At 39.2% G+C, this 13,500-nt stretch overlaps 1 protein-coding gene across 3 annotated transcripts in view; it reads right to left on the bottom strand.

Annotated features, from left to right (window-relative positions):
- The window catches only part of RLF (RLF zinc finger), a 61,817-nt gene that overhangs the window by 15,692 nt on the left and 32,625 nt on the right, over positions 1–13,500 (bottom strand). For 2 of the 3 annotated variants that reach the window (XM_051638147.1, XM_051638149.1), the window contains exons 4-5: positions 11,731–11,863; positions 4,779–4,981 (exon numbers count right to left, since the gene is read on the bottom strand). In XM_051638147.1, the coding sequence (XP_051494107.1) occupies positions 4,779–4,981; positions 11,731–11,863 (336 nt within the window). The remainder of the gene's footprint in view (positions 1–4,778; positions 4,982–11,730; positions 11,864–13,500) is intronic. The other variant, XM_051638148.1, reaches the window with a different exon arrangement.

Below are 13,500 nucleotides of genomic sequence, written 5' to 3'. Positions count from 1 at the left end.
CTTTATTCTCAGCATGTTACAAAACAAATGATAATTCCTGTATCAAAGAAAATGGTCTCACAAACACATGAACTCTATGTCGCCTTTTAATACACAGAATTCATACCATGCCTTTCAGCTACAGAATGGCACAAGAAGTTCATATGGTAGTTCTGATTCCCTTGCTGTCCTGAAAGCTTTTGGGACAACACCATCTCAGTGTCAGTTTTCTTTGGGACCATCTTCCATTTTGGCCAGCCTAGGAAAATACTTTCAGGTAACAAGTCTATTTTCTCTGTACCTGCAGCATCCCCATTTTCCTTTCGAAAATTAAAACCCAGGTTCCAAATGGTCAAGAGATATGAAAAAACAAGACTCTTGTCCTCTTTTTCCTTAGTGCTGATTCTGAACAATCACTCTATGACAAAGCATGATGTTAAAAATCAAGTGTTTAGAGGAGAGTCAAATCCAATGAAAGTTCTGGAAAGTCTGCTTGAAGGTAGCATCTATCTGTGTATCAAAACAGGGCATTAATTTGATTATAAGCAAAGTGTTTTAGACCACAAACAGGAATTATTAAGTGCTTTTACTACTAACACTATTTTAAATGCATTTTTTCCAAAAGAACTATTCCAACTTCACAGAATAGGCCATGCAACATCTACTTTTGTCAGCTTTTGCCACTAGAAACAATTCAAACCCCTTCTTAATAATGAAAAATAATTATACAGAAAGACCAAAGGGGAGTTAAAATATACCAAACTAATTTTCACAGACATCTCATTCAGAAGGAAGAGCAAAATCAGGTATGTTACCCAGTTTTCCAAACAGGTTTGACACTGGTGTTGATTAAGCAATGTCAGCATTTTCTAGGGTCCATTGACTTTTGCTGTTCAGCTTGATCCCTATGACTGACCTTTTGCAGCAAGTATTTTTAGAGCCATTCACAAGCTGCAAGTGCTTGAGGATGTGTCAGTTTTACATTTGAAAAGAAGAGTAAAATGTAGCAGATTATTTTGTTCCAGATTTTTGCCACTGACTCATCTCTGGCAAGTGAGAAACCTCAATAACTGACATAAGTGACAATACTTTGCTAACTTAGGGGACAGACATCATTGCTCCTTGGATGTCAGAGATAATAAGCACTTAATATCTGAAAATCAAGTGCCACCACCATCAGTCTGGGGAAGATGGAAAAGCAAGTCTATACCAATGGCCACATGAAAGAATTCTGCATGTCTTGATCACTGCACAGGAGGTGACGTGGCTGTTCTAGCTTACAGATGAAAAAACACAAAACATACTGCTGCATACTATCTCCCTCCATTATCCTTTGTCAGCAGTACCTTTTGTGTTCTCATCTACCTTCTGTATTTGCAGGCACATAGGCTTTCACCTTGTGTGAAATGTCTAGATGAACACACACCTCACAGCTGGGGAACTCATCTTCTCTCAGTATTGTACCACCTCGATCAACTCGGTTCTTCCTGTTCTTTATTGAGTCCTATTTCCACGGGCACATCTTATTCAGCAAATTAGCAAAACAAAGCTACATGACCCAATATTTTGTCTTTGATAATATTAAATTATACACAGACATCTCCTCAATACTGAAGAAAAAAAATTCTTAAATATTGCAGAAGGCTGCCTGCAGGGGTTTGAGACAAGCCTGATCTTCTAGGTCTTGGTTTTTAGAAAACCAGAAATTGTCAGTGCACATAAAAATGGGATGTTTCCTCCACAAATCTGAAGATGACACAGCAGCCTATCTCTGATCTGCTTGGCCAGGCACCACTTGACAGAGACTACACTTAGTTTCCCAGTTCCATCAAAAGGAACCGCTGGTTTAAAAACTACAAACTTAAAACCTACTTCATAGGGTTTCTTAGGCTAGAGAATGATAAAAAACACACTTTTAATAACCAGAATTTACTCCTCACTCAGACTCACAATGTAACAAGACCTGCAACTTCTGCTCTCCACTAGTCCAGCAGGAACAACATAAAGATCAGGTCCAGCAACAGGAGTGTCTGTGGTGCTGGGAGCCACCTGCAGTCACACAGCACATGACTCCCTCTGCTTGTCACAGAGAAACGGAATTATTTTTGGCCAAACTTGCTCATATTCAGGACATTAACTACTGAGTAAGGCAAAAGGTAACTCGTTTTCAAGTCTTGTTTACTTCAAACTTAGTCAATGACCCATGTTGTTTCACACCTTGGGGGTTTTTGTGTTTTGTTTTGGGGTTGTTTATTTGCTTTTATTTAGGACAAAGTTCAAATGCACAGCTTGAAATCATGCAGCAACATCCAGTCAGTCACTTATGTGACAAACCAGACAGTTGTTGATGAAAGTGCCTTTACTAAGCCTGGAATGCTGACCAGTGCTTCTGTGTTCTTGTCAGAAACTCAAAAAGATCAACAGCTGAACAGTTCAGAGACCACAGACTGAACAGTACTAAGATATTTTTAGCATTGTTGAAAAATGCTGGCACCCTCCCCACGTTCTGTTAATAAGAAGGATGCTGGTTTACTTCTCAAAGTTGCTACACAGAACACACAACCACATAAGATGTATTTTGTCTGCCTTCCATGGCATTTCAGTTCGAAGAAAATAGATTTAACATTACAAAGATACTTCTTGTGTAATCATCAAAATTTCCAACCACTAACCCAAGCCTTCTACCAATTTTTTTAGTAGGACTTCATGTTAATACTCCTTTAAAAAGGGACACCCAACCTGCTTATCTGGGAATACTTTCCCTCCTTCCAGGAGCTAGACATACACCATCAACTGACTAAAAGCAATTTAGTTTCAGCTCAGAGACTGTAAATTCCCTCTAGCTGAACTGGGACAACATACTCTTGAGTCTATAAATGCAAGCTACTCTTTTGCAGCATATTCATTTACATTAAATAATGCTGCTATAGTTGCAAGAATTTGGGAGCTGCTGCCTCAAAAATTAATAAAAGAACATCTTTTATACCAAAAGTATTTCATTAAGCATAGACACCTTGGAAGGCAAAGGAGACTTTAGTTAAATTCTAGTAGAAACCCAGTCACATTGGAAATTACACTTCATTTAGCTTGACAACCGAAACAACACAGTAACTAAGAATATTTTTTATATTTTATATTTTTATATTTTCATGATAAGTAACTATCCTTACCCAGTGCTTTAAAAAGGTTCATTGTCTTTCTCTCTTGCTCTTTTAAGCATACAACCCAAGAACAATTCCTTATTCTGTAGGCAGTGTCTGGAGAGGGTCTCCGAAAGATGACTGAAGCTTCCCTTATGAAATTTTAATTAATGGTATGATGGGCATTTGCTTAAATTTAGCTTAAAATTCCTCAAGTGCTTTGCTCTCAGATTTTTTTAAATGGTCTTTCTCAAAAAGTCTAAACTAAAAAAAAACCTAGTAAGAGATGGCTATATGGAGCTGCAACGCAACCTAGCAAACAATTGCACTGACACCCTGCAGAGATGACCAGTTATGATTAAAACAATAAATATAGCTTTTAATTTTAGCTGGTTGTTTCATTTGCAAACCCTGACAAGTCTGACACTCGTCTTGCAGGGAAAGCCATCTTAGACTATGGAATACCTGGGGTTTCGTGCTTTTGACAACAGTAAAGAGTGTTATTAAATACTGTTAACTAGTGTGTAGGAGAATCTCTTTAATTAATGTTTGAATTGGTTCAATAAAAAAGGCAAATTCAAGCAAAATATTGGAATCGGTATGCCAGACAGCAATTCTTAGCTCTGTTACTTTCTATGATTCTCACAGAGCAGCACAAAATTGTTGTGAACAAAAAAAGTACATAGTCATACGACTCATTACATGCGTGCCTTAGGGTCAATCCAGGTACCAGATAGTATCAGAAACACAAGGACAACTTGTACTGTATATACACACAGATTTATAACCACATATACATACATACACACATACGTAGGTATATGTATATATGTATCTCTTGACCTAGATATAGATAGAAGTCATTCACCAGGATTAACTTTCATTAATTCGGCAATTTAAATTCTAAGCCTGACCTAGCCATTCCAATCGCTTCCAGTTCCTGGAAGGGGATGACAATACATTGTCATCTTTAAATGTTGATATTAAATTTAAATATTGAAATAAAATTCTTTCTCTCAAATCCTCCCCAAGATATCTTCACTCATTCACCCTTTTATAACATTTACTTTCTTAGCCAAGCTGTGCTCCTCCATCTACCCCCATCCGACTCTGAATTTCAAATTTTACTTTTAATTCCCTCTTCCCCCGCTGGGTTTTTGGCCATTGCCACTTCTCATTCTCCAAATGCTGCCATTCTTTGAGCTCCTCATCTTTTTTCCATCTCTTTTCCCCACTTGTTATTAGACCTGATTACTTGCTACCTGAGGAAGACAAATAGGTCACAAGAAGATAAAACACAATCCTCATCTTCTGAAAATTAACATGGAAACAAAAGTGTTTTAGAAGCCTCTGATGTCAGCAATTCTGTAGAGTGCCAACTACACAATAAACACCTGTGACCGAGCATGCAAAGGAACATTACATGCAAATCCTTGTATTGTCATTCATTTATGCCAACTTCCTGGCACTGTAACACCTCTGACTACTTTTAATTTTTTACTACATACCTAGTTAACTCAACAAACTGTACTGTTTGAAGATACTGCTTTGATGCTTAGTGGCTTCATCTTCCACTTCATGCTTCAGTTTTTAGCAAAGCAGAAATAAATTCTAAAACACTCAAGAAACACACATTTAAAAAGGGACTGCATTACTAACCTCCTTAATTGAGTCTTCATTAGGCAGCATAGAACACACACACGTGATGTAGGCTTGGCGAAAAGATGAAACATTTGCAATTTCTGGAGAATCTGCACACAATTTTGACAAGAAAGTAGCTTGTGGGATGCAGTTTGACTTCATCAAATGTTTTATTCGCATCTGCAGAAATGAAGGCCCTTCTCGTGTAATAAATTTATTAGCTAGGAAAAGAAAAAAGCCTTTGAGAACACACCAATTTACAGCTGGCACTTCACTGAAACTGTCTCACTGCATTCACACCTTATTTTATTACAAACTTGTACAACTATGGTCAGCGTTCTTAAGAAACTCTTACGTGTGATAAAAAGTAACAGCAATAAATGGAGTATTTTGTCCCAAAGAAATTCAGACCAACTGTGTAGTAAGAGAATGCTGCATCCTCCAACAAGAAGATACCATCCATTAGCACAATAAGGGAGTATGCCACAGCAGTGCCTAAAGGATACTGCTCAGACCACACAGTATTTTCAACCACATACCAGTAGTTTAGCTAACATTGAAAATCTTAACTTTTAATTGCAGCTCCACATTCAGAACGACCAAAAAATATTTCCAACTAAGCATTACACACTTTTCAGCCAGAGACTTTCCCACCCAAGTTGTTAAAACCCCAAATAATGGCAAAAGATATAAAATTAAATTGAAATTGAAAATTATACCTTCGTGGGACTTCGAACGAATTGTTTAAGACATGCTTGGCTTATGCTAGATATCAAACAATACAACTAATCATGATGAGACTTGTTGAACTAACTGAATAGTAAAAAATGTAACCTCAGATTATTTTTTAAGTAGTTAGTAAAATTTACTTAATCTGATTAAAAACCTTACAGATTTAGTCTGATTGTCTTCTTGGGTACTTATCACAGTATCACAGAATATCTCAAGTTGGAAGGGACCTAAAAGGATAATCAAGGCCAACTCCCTGCTCCTTGCAGGACTACTTGAAACTAAACCATATGACTAAAAGCATAGTCCAGATGCTCCTTGAACTCTGACAGGCTTGGTGCCATGACCACTTCCCTGGGAAGCCTGTCTGTGTTCCAGGGACAGTCCACACTCTCAGGGAAGAACCTTTTCTTAATGTCCACTTCTGAATTTCCACTGACACAGCTTCATTCCTTTTCCTTGTGTGCTATCGCTGGTCACCAGGGAGAGATCAGCATCTCCCCTTCTGCTGCTCTCTTTGAGGAAGTTGTAGATTGTGATGAGGTCAGCCCTCAGCCTTCTCTTCTCCAATATGAACAAACCAGGTAGCCTCAGCTGCTCCTCCTAAGTCACATCCTGGAGGTCTTTCACTGTCTTGGTACCCTCCTCTGGACACACTCTAATAGCTTCATGTCTTTCTTACACTGAGGATCCCAAAACTACACAGATTCCACCAGGTGAGGCCACACCACAGCAGTGCAGAGTGGGACAATCATCTTCTACCAGCTTGCTGTAAGAGCTGAGCAGAGCGAGCACTTAAAGAAAAAAAGAAGAGCTGTGCTGGAGAGACAGAGCCTGGTGGTTGGTGAGGAAGAAGGTGCCCAAGCAGAAGTTCCCCTGCAACCCATGGCGAGATGGCAGCTGTCCTGCATTCATGGAGAAATGTGGTGAAACACTCCCTGAACGTGCCATGAAGGGTGATCTTGGCCAGTAGACTTGGATTTTGTGGCCAGTGGACTCAGATGATGCAGCTGTGGAAGCCCCTGGGCCAGGGGAGCCCAGTACCCATTCCCGAAGCACCCGTGACTCTGTGGGCAGTGCTGGAGCAGCTCTGGACCTGGTGGAAAGGAGTCATGAAGGGTCCCATGGAGGGACCCCGTGTGGAAGCAGGGGAGGACTGTGAGGAATCCTTCTTCCTGAGGAGGAAGGAGCAGCAGGAACCACCAGCCTGAGAACTGACTCTAAACCCCATCCCCCTGTGCCGCTGGGGGGAAGGAGGGAGAGAAATGGGGAACAAAGTGATTTGGGCCTGGGAAGAAGGGAGGAGTGGGGTAACATGTGCAAGCCCTGCTCTATGTGTGTCTGTGTCCTGTGTGCATCTGATTAGTGTGAAATTAAATTATTATTTTTCCCCAAGTTGAGTTTGTTTTGCCTGGGACCTTAATTGGTAAAGAACCCTCCTTGTCCTTTGTCTCGACCAATGAGCTGTGTCTTCCTCATCCCAGAGTGTCTGTGTGTGAGGGGGGAAGCTGAGTGAGCAGCCATGGGGCTGTTCCTTTTGTTGTCCTGTTGGGTCCAAACTACAACATAAGGATTTAGAGATTCCCGTCTCACTCACAACACTTGCAGTTTAAGATTATTTTAAGCTATACCACAATACTGTGAATTCAGCCTGCATAAAGCATGGATAGCACTAAGGCATGAAAAGACTCTGTAGTAATGCTTAAGAGAAACAGCATCTTGGGTGAGCATTTCCACTGAAAGCACCTCTGGAACAGGACAACAATGTGCTAAACAGAGGAATAAAGTATGCTAGGTAAGCATGAACAACATTGCAGTCTGTGTATGTTACAATAGCTGTGCGCTGGAGAGTTCTCCCAGCTTCCTACAAATAAACTCATAGCAACAGAGAAACACCAAGATGTTGGTATTCACTTCCTGCACACAGCAACAGGCTCACCCTAACCTCTTTGTCTTCCTGAATGATACCAGTGTGTCATCAAGCTGGGGAAGGGTCTGGAGAACAAGTCATATGTGGAGCGGCTAAGATGTTTCATTTGGAGAAGAGAAGGCTGAGGGGAGACCTCATTGTCCTCTACAGCTCCCTGAAAGGAGGTTGTAGGGAGGTGGGTGTTGGCCTCTTCTCCCCAGTGAATAATGACAGGACCAGAGGAAATTGTCTGAAGTCGTCGCAGCGGAGGTTCAGATTGGGTATGAATTGGATAAAGAATTTCTTTACTAAAAAGAGTGGTCAGGCTCTGGAACAGTTCCTCAGGGAGATGCTGGAGTCACCATCCTTGGAGGTGTTCAAGAAATGTGTAGATGAGAAACTTCACGGCATGCTCTAGAGGCTGAGGTTGTAGGTTGTGTTGTGGGTTTTTTGAGGGTGTGGTTTTGTGGAGGTTTATGTGTGGGTTTTTTGTTTGGTTTGTTTTTTGTTGTTGTTGTTGTTTTATGGTTGGACTTGGTGATCTCAGAGCTCCTTTCCAACCGTGACTATTCTGTGATTTTGTGATTAAGCAAATTAAAGAAATAAAAATCTTGAAATAAAGAGTATTACTGCTAACTTCCTTAGGCACAGAAGAATGTGAGAGGTCAAGACTGCTGAACTATTATGTTCATTTTATCTAAATTTATCCATCTAAAAGGCATAAGCAGCAATGATTTTTTGCTGCCCTTTCCTCATGCCCAAAATAACTACCTTGAGCCAACTGACAGTCCAAAACAGCAACAACCACCCTAGAAACATGGCAGTTTAATTAACAGCCACTGAAGCAGCAGACATAAATAAGCTGCTCTTAAACTTTTGCTGGAATGTTTGGTAGGCCATATTGACTGTTAATGTCAGTTTCCTTTCAGGGCCAGTGCACTAATAAATTTAAGAACTCTAAAGAAAAGACAAGAACATTTTCAGGCTCTTTGAGTCAAGTAAGCATCTGATTATCACTAACACAATCTATCAGTTCACAATACAAAGCTCCAGCTGGGCATATTGAGCTACTGTCACATCTGACTTGCTAGTGGCTCATAACTGCAAAAACTAGGAATGCTTTCCAGACATGCCCCACTAAAGGCCACAGAGCATGAAATACAAATTATTCCAAGAATCTGTTTTAGATGACTGAAATAGCATTCAAACACAACACACTTTCAGAAGATACTCTGTGAAACTGCTGTTGTACTGTTGACTAACTGAAAAACCATTCTGCTGGAGCCTCCTGTAGCCCTTACTCAACATGCAACATCCCTGCTGTGACCTCTAGAAAATGCATTTTTATTCCTGCTGTTTCTATAAAATGGAGCCTCGTAATCAGAAGAGAATCTTGCACAGATCAAAGAAGTGACACAAGTAAAAGAAAGAAGAAAAACCTGGTAACTAATTGGTGATTTATGATCTTTTCTTACAGTTACAAGAATTTACTTGCTATGATTCTGAAAGTAAAAAAGGATTAAGTTAATCCAGTAGACATCTAGAAACAGTTCCTGCATCCAACCATGTCCTGTGCAAGGAAGTCCAGCTACCTAGACAGACTTTATCAAAGCCAAATGATATTACAGCAGCATCTAACTTCCTGGCACAGAGAAAAGAAGTGACTGAAAAAGAAATGGAAGTAAAACACAATCAACAAGATTTTACTCATCATAATACATGGCATGATACAGCATAATGGATCAGTTGATATTTCAGCAATAACTTCTGTAGTCACTGCAGATGATTTAGGAGTCAAGAAGATTTTCCACACCATAACGTGTTGGCATAGGGAACAGGATTTTTTTAAGCTTCCATTTTGCCTTGCACCAGGGTGTAGTGTATACAATGTGGCACATTCATCCTGCCTACTGAGAAAAAAGTTTATGTATGCCCTCAATCTACTTCCCTCTTCTTGTAACATTTGAGAGTTCTATGACTCACAATATTAATTTTTATTTCTTTGAAATGTTATTTAATAGCTGGCAACAACTGCAGGAGACTGAATCCTATGCCCTGCATTACCTTTTCCAGACTCATGTTCTTCTATGATCCCTTGCAGATCTTAAATACCTGTTCAACATGCTCTAGTGTCCCAAGAGGCTAACAAGAACAAAAACAAGCAAACAAAAAGCCCTCTTCCTTTGTAATGTGAGGGCACAGGAGGCATTATAGTATTTGTAGCTATTAAATATCCACATCTTCCCCCTTCACTACTTTCCCATTTCCATTACTAGTAATGCTACTACTTTTAATCTACCATTGTCACAGTATCTGCTGCAAACCAGCAGAGCAGAAATAGGAGGGTACTCTCACTTGGTGCTCTTATTCTTTCTACATGTCAAAAGATACTATATGAGCTCTATTACTACTTACTGTTGCCTGCATTGTCAACGGAATGCACTCAACCAATAACTAAAAAGTCTGGCTTTGCTGCTAAGGAGACACACTCAGCCTGGAAAGCTTGTAGAACAATCTTTTAGATACATCTAAGCTGCTGTGTTGTGTGTCAACAGGCCACAAGGACAGCACTTTTCTCAGTTAATCTGCTTTTGAATACTCTGCAAGCAAGCAAAAAACAAACCAAAGCAAGGTTTCCTAGACTTCCATAAAAGCAAGACACTCGGTAAAAGAAGTGACATTTTAGGCAGCTATTTGGCTTCTTAGAACTGCCCTTTATTTAAAATGTCTAACTCTACCTTATGATTGACTTGAGAAACCTCCCTTTGACAGCCTAATCGACTAAGGGATTCCAAGGTCACATTCCAACTGTTTAAGCACACTTGTGGGCTACACTCTAGACTACATGTGAATGCACTTGTGCAGCTACAAAATTGCCGGAAGGACAACTCTTGTAGGCATGTGTTCAGATGTAGCTAAATAGGCAAATAGGTACTAAATAACTAAGAAATCAATAGTTTAAATATTGCCAAGTGGCCTCAGAAATGGGAACCTACACTCAGCCCCACTCAGCATGGTCAGAGATGTGGCAGTCAATCAGTTTTTCAGCAGTTTGCAAAGCTAGCCAACCAGTGGTCCTCCCTGCTTTACCACTCTACAAGTAAGAGATTTTTCAATGGCTGAAGGTTTTCAGAAATACAGACCAATTTTGAAATGCAAGTCCTTTTGAGTAGAAATGTGCTAAGAGCAGCAACTGAGCAAGTGGAAGGTCTGACCATACTATAAATTAAAGACTCCAAGACAGCACATTTGTATGGAATGCAATTCTTCTAAAGCCATGTTGGAGATGGGATTAAATGCCATTTGGAGTTCAAATATTACTGCCATACTATTCATACCTGAAGTGAAGGCTAGCAAAGACTGCAGTCAACCTTTGGCTGCTTTTTTTTTTAATGCTTTCTAGGACAAGGAAGCAAAATACCCTCTCAATAACCTTAATGTGTTTCTCATTTATCTATTAAAATACTAACTTAATCCAACTCAAAGAGAGGCTACCTAAAGCCAGAAAGAAGGATTCTGCTATGGAAAAAAGCTTGACTTAAAATCTCTTTTTATGCTCCTTTAAATTTTAAGGAAGCATTTTAAGCTATTCTTCTCCTGTTCTTCTCCTCTATGATTTTTAACTTTAGATTACCACTGAGGTGAGCTTTGGTGTTGTGTACTGTTAATGAAGCACTTAAAAACCTGCAAGTACTTAATATTACCACTATTAGATAAGAAAAAATTTCAGTGAGTAAAAGAGAGTTTAAGAGAAGAAATTAAAAAATTACATAAAGTGACATGAAAAACTCCCTTTTTATTCACTTCTCAGCATTTTCTGATTCAAGATCTTATTTCCATTCTAATCAGAAGGACCTTTCCAGCCCAGAGCTTTTATTTCCTTTTATTAAAGCAAAACTCCACACTCATGTTGTCCCTCCACATGCACCTTTTATGCCAGTGAAAGATGTGGACATATACAACTTCTCACTGTGACACATTCAGAAAAACATTTAAAAGCCTGGAGTTATGAAGAACAAACCACCTCAGGGAGCAAAATTTCTGTATTTTTTATGATGGAAAAAGAAATAATTATCTTTTTTAAGTGAAGTTTTAAAATATTCAAACTGATGGATATTATAGCACAAGCAAAGATGAATTAACAAGGGCACATTATTCAGACTGCCAGTGAGACAGTTTCATCATAAATAAGGTTTAGCAACATACAAACACTACTGCAAAATGCAACTTAAAATATAACTCTCTTCTGACTTCAAATCACTAGTTCCCCACTAAAAGTGCATACAACAATTTATTAATAACTACTTATCATCTCTAAAATCACATTCTTACCTTCCTCAGTTTCTACTGGTTGCTGGGATAGAATTTTAAGAAGAACTGGATTTTTCCATACTCCTTCTCTTGTGATATCCACCAATACTTGGAGGTTGTTATTCCCAAATTCCAGTAAAGCATCATGTGAATCCTACAAAATGTTTTAAAAAGTCATTAAAAAGTAAACCAATGTAACTTTACATTATCTGTCCTAATATTTGACTGTATTCCTAATACTCTCACACCACTCTTAGTCATTTACTGTTTGACAGGTTGCCCAGGGAAGCTGTGGCTGCCCCATCCCTGGAAGTGTTGAAGGGCAGGTTGGATGGGGTTTGGAGCAGCCTGGGCTGGTGGGAGGTGTCCCTGCCCATGCAGGGGGTTGGAATTAGATGATCTTTAAGGTCCCTTCCAACCCAAACCATTCTAATTCTGTGACATGTTTGCATTGGCATTTTAATAGTACAATGTCCTTTCACTTCTCTAACCCTAGAACAATACTTCCCAGTTTCCAAGTACTGAAAGTTGGCAGAAATAGCTTAACTCCAAAAGCCTATTTTGCAGTTATAGCTCTTCTGTAATTTTTGTTTCTCCATGTACATGTGTACATATAAATACTATTACAGAATTTATTGTATGAAAGACAAAGGATGATTTTGTATCAAAACATGTAGTGCCATTTAATAAATTGGAATGAAGACTAAATAGTTTTCAAAATTAATAACAAAATGCCAAGTGTAAAAGGTTACATTTCGTGTTAACACTAGTGAGATGAGAATAAGCCTGTCAACTCACTCCTCTGAGAATCATTTAAACCTGTCACTCACTGGTCTGAGAAAAGTGAGGGGAACGATGGAGAAACATCCTTAATCTCCACATGAAGCAGCGCAATAGGAGAGGGTGATAAAGGACACGCATCTACCAAAAGGTTGAGGTTGGGGTCATATGAAGATGCATGTTTGCTGGTTGTTAGAGATGCGAGAAGTCTCAGGGAACTTACACAGCAGACACTGCTGTACAACACAACCCAAACCAAACTAGATCATTAATAACTTCCTGTAAGAGAAAAACATCCCTCTACCAGATACACATATGTAATTTCCTTAGAAACTAATCCATGCCCTATGCATTTAGTCAAAGATCCAGGGATTTCCAATTCTGACAGTTCTGATGCTGTGAAGGCTGATCCAGAAACCCTCCACACTGAACAGGTCTTCAGCTGAAGTTCATCAACCAAACCTGTACACACAGCACAACACTCAAAGTGATCTAGGGCCTACCATTTTTAATTCTGAAAATCTGATGAGTGACAGGAGAGAAGAGACATTACACATGTGAAAAATTCTGGAGTCTGACACAGAAGAAAAAGCAAGTGAAGAGAGATGCCAGCACTTAAAGTGTCTATCAGAAAAACAGATCAAGGGCAACTTGCACTGAAAGAAATTAAAATATTATCACATACAATTTCCTAACACTGACACATGGAAGTCAACTTGTGGGTACACGTTCAGCAAAAATGCTTCTTACATCAGGCAAAACATGTTTAAGTTTAAGTATCAGTTTGATAAATAACAATGTCCCTTAGTTCTGCTCAGATGCATTTTAAGTTGGTAGTACTTTTAACATTATTAATAACCTCATGCTTGCTTTTGATTGCCCCTGTTGTGTCCTCTATATGCAGAATCAATTCCATGTTCTGAATTAAGAATTAAATGGGGCTAAACTGCATTCCACATTGCAACACACATTTTTCAACTTCCTGAGTTACCTTTCATAATTAAGTAAATG

This window comes from Apus apus, chromosome 21 (genome assembly GCF_020740795.1).
Source record: "Apus apus isolate bApuApu2 chromosome 21, bApuApu2.pri.cur, whole genome shotgun sequence".
Lineage (NCBI taxonomy): Eukaryota > Metazoa > Chordata > Aves > Apodiformes > Apodidae > Apus > Apus apus.
The sequence above is the reverse complement of the archived record's forward strand: the minus strand, read 5'-3'. Positions and strand labels throughout refer to the sequence as shown.